Source organism: Nanorana parkeri, unplaced genomic scaffold, assembly GCF_000935625.1.
Source record: "Nanorana parkeri isolate BGI_ZX_2015 unplaced genomic scaffold, ASM93562v1 scaffold1, whole genome shotgun sequence".
NCBI lineage: Eukaryota > Metazoa > Chordata > Amphibia > Anura > Dicroglossidae > Nanorana > Nanorana parkeri.
This window is the reverse complement of record NW_017306269.1, coordinates 8421731-8430555: the sequence shown is the minus strand read 5'-3', so window position 1 is coordinate 8430555 and position 8825 is coordinate 8421731. Positions and strand designations below refer to the sequence as shown.

General features: G+C 40.6%; 1 protein-coding gene across 1 annotated transcript in view; it reads left to right on the top strand.

Moving 5' to 3' along the window:
- Positions 1–8825, top strand: part of LRPPRC (leucine rich pentatricopeptide repeat containing) — a 186546-nt gene that overhangs the window by 8116 nt on the left and 169605 nt on the right. The window contains exons 4-6 of the mRNA XM_018566148.1: positions 3127–3248; positions 3702–3760; positions 4722–4808. Of these exons, the coding sequence (XP_018421650.1) occupies positions 3127–3248; positions 3702–3760; positions 4722–4808 (268 nt within the window). The remainder of the gene's footprint in view (positions 1–3126; positions 3249–3701; positions 3761–4721; positions 4809–8825) is intronic.

Genomic DNA, 8825 nt, shown 5'->3' with positions numbered 1-8825 from the left:
TTGAAGGAACCAAAGCTCATTGAGTTACTCCTGCCGCTTGGCCCCTCTGTGTCCGAGGCAGATCCTCAACAGCACATTAGGTGGTCCCAGCCCTTCAATCAAAGCGATAGCTGATCGCTATGATCACATTGCTGTGACAGTCAAACAGCCGGCAGCAGCTCACTGTGTTGTGCAGCTACGAGCCGGCTGTGTGTTAGAAACTGATACAGTATTCTCCTTAGAGATACTTTGTATTCTCCTCAGAGATAATAATTATCAAAGCCCCTGTAAATAATAATTAAAGGAGAACTATGAGGTGAGTGCTTTTCACTCACCTCATAGTTCTAGCCGACCTGTGACAATGAAACTGTCACAGGTCGGCTCAGTAGATCGGGAGGTGAGCGAACACATACCGGCGTTCGCTCACCTCTCGATCCTGTCACGGCTCTCTGCTGTGACAGGGCAGGGGCTTGATTCCCCCCGCTCCGATCCGCCAGCGCTGACTGGCGGAACGGAAGGGGGCGGGTACAGCTGGCTCTGCCTCTAAAATAGGCAGAGCCAGCTGTCAGTCACGCAGCTGGGCGGATCCAGACATAATTGCTGCAACACATAGCTGCAGCTCACAGTATACCGAGCCTAGGGTGACGGGAGGACACCCTAGGCTCCCGTTTGTGTCCTCCCGTTACCCTAAGGAGAACTATGGGGAAAAGCCTTAATCCCATAGTTCTCCTTTAAAAAAAGTAACCCGTTAGTGCCCCCTAGTTTAAAAACACACAATACAATTTTAAAATGTTTTTAAAAAGGAACAAAAGTTTAACAAAATGAGTTTAATAAAAAAATATAGTGCAGAGGAGGCTATGAGATGTGAACCTAGCCTAAAAGATAGCAGACAAACATACCACATTCCAAAATTGTTCCACACTAAAATTGTATGTCACTTCTTGACCTTCTTAAAGCTATAACTCCCAAAATAAACTGAAATCCCAGACATATGATATACCCTCTAAATCAGGACAAATAAAATAATTTGTTATGATTTATTTTGTGTTAGCTACACTAATTTTGTGGACATACGGTAATTATTTCCAAATCTGTGATAAATATGTTTTGTTTTGTTTTTTCTATAAAAAAAATTTGAATTTTTATATGCATATTTAACTTCAAATTAAAGCCCATTTTGTCCTTTAAAATTGTATGTGTTGTAGGTGCAATGCATGAGAAAGATTAATTATTGTTAAACAAACGCATAGCAAAAATGGCAAAATTGCTCTGGGCCCCAGGAGTGAAAACATTTTCCGAAACTGTCACTAAGGAGTTAATTTACTTTTTTTTGTTTTTTTTTTGTTTGCAGCTGTTAATTTCAAACTTTAAACAATATGAACTCAATATTCGAGTTTATTGGCTGATCAATAGAAAGAATTGGCTAGGTGTTTGGTTCGACTATGGCACATGATTTTTCACTGTGGTAATAGGGGATTAGAGAATTATAAATGTAATATATGCATGCAAGCGTTTCTTCAATGTCCATTGAAGCATGCCTCAGTTTTTTTTGCTAGGAGGTAGGACACCTTTTCTTTCCCTCTCTGCTGAAAAAAGTCAACATAAAAAGTCTTAAAGTTATCTTTTGCTAGCCCTCTTTGTCATCATGGAGACTTTGTTCCTCGTCTTTAAGATTCATTGCACCACTGTTGCTGATATTTCCCTTTTTTAAAATAGAAAAAGGACAGAGGGTCCTAAATCTCTTTTTCTGCAGCCTGTTATGAATGAACAGGAAACCTCCTATACTGAGTGCTCCTGTCCATTCATAAACTGAGGAGACAGTATCAGTTACTGTGTCCTCTATAATAAATGAACAGGAAGTGATATATAGTGTAAGTAAGCATACTATGTTCTCAGTTATTTACAAACATTACTGATCGCTGAGTGTTTGTACTCTGCTCTCCATTCTGACTGATCCACCGGTCACCGGAGGCCGAGTGGGGCATCCTGACAGCTTCTCTCCTCCCCGATGGGCGCGTTTTGTGTTCCCTCCAAACCCCGCTGCCTTTGCTGGCACAGGCGGCAGAGAGCAGCAGTGATCGGAGGGGACACAGAATGGCACCTATCGGGCAGGAGAGAAGCTAGGGATGCACTGAATTTTTGGCCATTTTTGTACTATCGGCATTTTGCCGATAGTACCATTTTCGGATGCAATTTTGGTGCATCCCTAACTGACAGTCCTTTTTAAAGAGGGTCCGCATTCTGGACATTCTGTAGCCAACATTTGTTTTGAGAGGCCCAACTCCTGCCAGCTAACAGGGCAAGGCCTCTCTAGTGTTGGCAAATATGATTTTCTAATATACGGTAATCTTTTATTAAATCCTTATTATTTTCCTGGTATCATTTTCTAACCTTTTATCTGAGTGTCAGAAGTATAAGGCTTGGTCCCTTTCACGGCTGGTCTTCTGTTTTTTTTTTGTAAATTCCCAGTGTTGTTGGTCGACCACATCCTGCTGTTTGGTCTATTCTTCCTTAATCAGGTACTTATATTCCACCTGTTTGGGTGGTTTTTTTTGCTTATTTTACAGCTGCTGCTTGTGCAAGATCAGTGTTTCCTTAGGGTGAAGCCGTTCCCTTTGACATTTATCTTCCTGTCCTGATCTAAGCATTAGGTTGGTCCTTCATGGCCTTCCTTTAGCTGTTGGCAGATTTCACTGTCCTGCAGGAGATTACATCTCATCTGTTCCAGATTGAGCCTTTGGTTCTTCTGGTTGTCTCCTGTCTTTAGATAATTCCATCCCACATCCTTCAGTGGCTCTTGCCCAGCCTTTCGTTCGACTGCATTTGGATGCTGTGTCCCCTTTAATAAAATATAATATAAATATTTTAAGAAAATGTACTTACTGTAATGTCCATTGAGGGACATGGGTCCCACCCCTCTGGGTTTTTTTTGTGTGTATCGCTTTCTCACATAACTGAGGCATCCTGGATGGGACTGGCTACAACGTTTTTGTTTGCCTTTGCCCCAAGCTTCTGAATGTGGCAGAAAACCCCACTGTTTCTGAATTTTTGTGTCCCTTAGGGGACTGGATATAAATAATTTTACAGCAAGTACAAGGTTCTTATATTGTCATTCATTTAGAATTGATAATTATTTTTCTCTTTTAGGTGTTGTCTTCAATGAAACCCATTACAACATGTTGTTAAGAAAATACATTGAAAATGAACACACATTCTCACCTACTGAATTCCTTGCTGGTATGGAGGCTGCCAAAGTACAGCCAAATCAGGTGATTTTTTTTACCAACCTGGTAATCTTCTTTTAGAATAAAATTATAAAATTGGGGCTTATTTATAACGCATGGGATATATATATCTATATATATCTAATATATATCTATCTATCTCTATATGGAAGCTGAGCAGTGTTTCATTACCCGCAGCCCGGCTTCTTGATTGGCCGGAAAGCCAATCAGCATGGAGCCGGCTCACTGGCCAATCAGGAAGCCTGGCAGCTTATCCTGTTATCCAAATATGTAACCATGTACTTCAGGGATGGACAGATTCCAGGAGCCAACGTAGTCAATGATCCTTTAAATATAACTCCTGCTTAACATTTGAGCTTATTTTCTCTAGTTAATGTGGCTGGCTCTTGGAGTGCACAGACTGTCTTCCAGATTAATTTGTCCACCCCTGATGTTTGTCATCCAATGTATATTAATAATAATATGATTTATTTTCAGTCTACATATGAAGCACTGATTGCAGCTTACTGCAAGGACGGAGATATTGAAGGAGCAAGGTGGGTGTTTAAGTGATATAGTGTGAGGATTGTCTTCTTAGTGTAGATAGCCCCTATAAGGAAACATTTTAACCTAAAATATGTCATACTTTTCATGCACCTATTGGGCTGTTTAATTATTGGTGGATTTAAAAGTATGTGGATGTGTAGAGATTGCACAGATTGTGTCCAGCTTCCATCTTTCCCTTGAGAAGTAAGTATCAAATTATAATGAGGGGAATTTATCAAAACTGGAGCAGACAAAATCTGGAGCTGTTGCCCAGGGCAACCAATCTGCTTCTTTCTTCAGCTTGTTCAGTTAAGATTTAAAAATGAAAAAGAGAAGCTGATTGGCTGCCGTGCACAGCTGCTCCAGATTTTGTCTGCTCCATTCTATTGATTCCATTCATTGTTATTTAGATACTCTCTTCCTTTCTTTTACACCTTAAAAAATATGTTCACTTTGGATAATGTTGCAAAATGACTTATCCTCAATTGAATGCAGTGTTAGATAATACTGTAGCCAATCTTTGATTGAAGATCATTTTTCAGCTCACTTATATCACTTGATTTGGATGTCATCTGTCTTATTAAGACTGTATTCTGACATTTTTGCTCATTGGACTTGTTATCACAAGGTTTGAGTTACTCTATATTAATTTTCTTCACCACTTTCACGTGATTTTATAGAGTTTGATATGTTTTTATATATATTTTTTTTGTTACTGACAATTTGATATGTTATGTCACATTGTTTCTTATTCACAATTTTTTTTTTTTATATTGAGCTTGGCACATGATAGTATCTAGATATACTGTAACCATAATCGATCCACTGACAAACATGTTACTTTATCTGCTTTGTGAAGTTCCAGATATTCCAGATTTTGTCAAGGTGACTGAACACCTTAGAATTTGTATATAAGTGTTGTCTTCCTTTACCGTAAATGTATTCATTGAAAATGTCTGTCTTGGTTTAAAGCAAAATTCTGGGTTTCATGAAGAGTACCAAACTCCCAATCACAGAGGACGTTTTCAGTTCCCTGATCACAGGACATGCAAGAGCTGGGTAAGGTCTACAGTTCATGTGCCTCCACAGATTCTAGACTAAAGGAAATGTGTGCGGAATAAAATGTAAGCTTCATTTGGTGGCCTGTCTTTCTGAAAGTACTTAAAGCATATCTAATCCCAACAACCGCAATGTAATATATTTCAGTGTAACAGTCCTTTGATTTGGAGGTTGCGTTTATATATCATTTTTTTTTCTTTCACTTAGCCCTCGTTCACACCTGAACGTTTTGTAGCGCGTTCTACGCTCGACGAACGCTCTACAAAACGCTCAAAAATATAAATCCCATTGTATTCAATGGTCTCGTTCCCACCTTGGCGTATTTCCGCCCGTCCCTAACGCGCTACAAAACGACCCATGCCTGAAAAGGTACAGGTACTACTTTGGGCCGTTTTTTGTTGCGCGTTTCCATTGGGATACAGCCAAGTAGCCTTCGGAAACGCGCGACGGTCGCGCAACTTTTTTACCGCGAATCGCGGTTAAAAAAAACGCGCGACGGTCGCGCATATGCAATACGCCTAGGTGTGAACGAGACCTTAGTTGTTCTGCGAATAACACACGTTCAGTCCTAAGATGACCACGTTCGCTCGCCCTTCTGTATCAGTACAGCGGAAACTAGATGGGACCACAGAACCCTCCACTATACTCCTTGACAAAGAGTTGGGCATGGTTCTGTAGTCCTCAGAGCTAAGTAGGAACAATTATCGTAGTCAGCACAGGCAGAGAGCAAGGGAAGTTATCAGCTCCTAAGATTGCAGGCGAGATTAACAGTTGTTTAATGTATCAAATAGATCTGACCAAAATGCTTTCATTGGAATATAAAACAGTTGAAAGGGACCAATTAAAGGGGTTCTAAACCCTTCGTTTTTTTTGCCTATATCTATTGCTAGCAAGCAGTAGATCTAGGCAAAATGTAAAAAATAAAACAAAGCAGTTTAAACTTATCTTGTTTTCGTCGCACGCCCCCGCTCGAGAATCTGAAACTGCTCGGGCGTTCGCAAAGCATCTTGAGGCGGGCGCAGTTCGGCTTCTCGGGCGGGAGACGAGCAGAGACGCAAGGTAAGCCTATGGACTCGTGCACCCGCATGCAGACATCGCTGGATCGGAAGTGCCTGCAAGGAGAGAGCAGTCAGCGCTGGATCGGAGAGCCGCCGCACCGCTGGAGGGACAGATGAAAACATCAGGAAAGAAGAGGAAGATCGGATTAAGAAACCTCATTTAAGGTAAGTGCTAACATCAATATTGGGGGGAGGGAAAAACATTTTTGACTTTAATGTCACATTAAGAGAAGTAAATGTTTTTCGATTTACATACTCTTTAATCCAAGGGCATCATGCTGACTTTCTGGCTTCAGTGCTGTCTTACTTTGCATCATGCATGTTATGGGGTCGGTGGCTTAAGCTTAGGAAGCCAGAGACAGACAGGCAACTAGCATTTTCAACAAGAGGTTAGGAATGGCAGCACATTTGTTTCTCTGAACACGGGTTTACTTTAAAGTTGAACTCTAGATGGATATGAAAGACAAAAATGAATGCAGCTCTGTAACCATTATCCCTTTTTAGGTCCTGGCATAATCTAAACCTTCATGACCAGACCAAACTGTAAGGTTTTTTTATCCCGTGGTTTACTAACCAATAACTTTGCCTGTCGCAGAGCTCTAGTCAGTTGAAGCTGCTGTTAACCCAGACGTTGCCACAATGCTACAGGTAGGACAGTTTGTTGCTTAGCACAAACCTATCCTTTGTTCACCATGATTTGTTGATGATGGTGAGCACATGTTCTTTCATTCACCGCTCAGTGTGGTTACAGTTTGATCAGTCAGGGTCTCCAGCTGGACTGTGCAGTATTCTGTGGGAGATCAAAATGAATTCTGAAGCCTGCAGAAGCTGGATGGATGCTAATTAACACCCCCATGGCACAGGGAACTTGCTGAGACACACAAGGGTGGCTCCATAAAACCCTACAAGGGAAAGGAGCCACCCTAAGGGCTTGTTTTCACTATCTCCAGACCAGATCTTGATGCTTTTTTTCAAACGCAGCTGCATGCGTTTTATCGCATTTTTTAAAATGCTTTTTTCTTTTTTTTTTTAAACTATGCAGATTGTCTCTGAGGTTATTTCCTGCTTCCTGTGTCAGTCTTTCATGTGTTTGTGACCTTCACAGGAGTAAAAGAGTTACTAACATAGGAAGTGAAATGCATAGCGGCATATATGCAAAATACATCAAATTTTTTCATACGTACTTACCACAATTCTACTTCTGGCCTTTGGACTTGTGGTCAAAGTTTGTAAAAACTTTGGCTTCTATGTTGGTCCACTGCTCTGCTTTCTTACTGTTATTATTGTATTGTGGGTTTGTAGGATCATAAAGCTCAGGACACTCCTGCTCATAGGTGGCAAAACGGTCAGTGTCAATATGTTTGTCCACTATGTTAGAACACAGAGGACAATGTCAAGGTCCTCAATGTACAGCTTAAAATGCCCCTTTTCCATAAGGAAGTGTCCACTGTTGGTTAGGTCATCAAAAGTGACAAAATAAAAAAAATGTTCTTGGTGCCAGTGCGTTCTGGTGCATTCGTTTTTTGGACACATGCCAGTGCGTTCCAGACCAGAAAAAATGGTGCCTGCAGTACTTCTTTTTTTTTTTTTTTATGCAATGTAACCGACTCCACTGGTGGGAACTACAGCCCTAAATACCATAGGAGAACATGGGGATGCATTTCAGTTGCGATTAAAAAACAATGTCTAGTGATGGTGGAAACAAGCCCTTAAAACAGGATATCGGGGCCAGTGCTGAGAGGACCAACTGATTCTGCGGGAAACTCTAACTTTTATACATCAAGGAGCAACATCCACTGTAAGTGATTTTAATTAGCTTTTGAAAGCGCTTAAAATCCTTTTGACTTTAATACATCATTGAAATAATTTTTAAAAATATGTGTAAGTATCTCAATGTGACCTGGTATCAACCTCATGCAGTCCATGTACAACCGGGCGGATGTTTAAGAGGAAGAAGCAGAACTAGGAGCCAATCAGTTCTATGCTGATAAAATGCATGCTGATAGGAGGAGAAAGCAGCGTGACAGAGATGAGCTCATCACGGTGCTCCTTCTCTTTTCACTCTCCTCTCACAGACTGGGATAAGTTCAGGGTTGGCCGAGCTCACAAAAAGTGGGTTTAATGACGCTGGCTGTCAGACTGAGGACATCTAGTAGCAGAAAACGTATGGCTGGGGAAATCTTTTTTTATAATATTGCATTTTTATCTTGTTATTTTTGGCTGTAGTTCTGCTTTAAGAATGAGCGGAATGTAACGTCTAATGCATTGTGTATACTGTGAAGTAGAGCTGCAGCTAACGATTATTTTCAAAATCGATTAGTTAGCCGATTATTAAGTTCGATTAATCGGTTAATCGGATAGAAAATTAAAATTAAAGTTTAAAAAAAACGGCTCCATTGATGGGACTGCTAGTTTGTATTGCGATTGTAGTCCATCACAGGAGCAAACTTGGAGCGGTGGAAGTAAAAAAGAAAAAAAAAAAGTGTGGTGTGCAATATAGTGAAATTAAAAGTGTAAAATTGAATGAATGGCACCGGCTATAGAGGACTACAAAACCCAGCAATAATGCATTATGGATGGCGGTATTCTGCATTGCGCTGTATAATGTGCTATTGCTGGGTTTTGTAGTCCTCTATAGCTGGTGGTGTTCGGCATTGTGCTGTATAATGTATTATTGCTGGGATTTGTTGTACTCCTCTATAGCTGGTGGTATTGTGCTGTATAACGTATTATTGCTGGGATTTGTAGTCCTCTATACAGCGCAATGCAGAATACCATCAGCTATATAGGAATACAACAAATCCCTGCAATACATTATACATACAGTGTATAATGTATTCCTCTATAGCTGATGGTACATTGCTCTGTATAATATACAGTACAGCACAATGTACCATCAGCTACAGAGGAATAAAAATCCCAGCAATACATTATAGAGCACCATGTGTGGGAAAGTGCA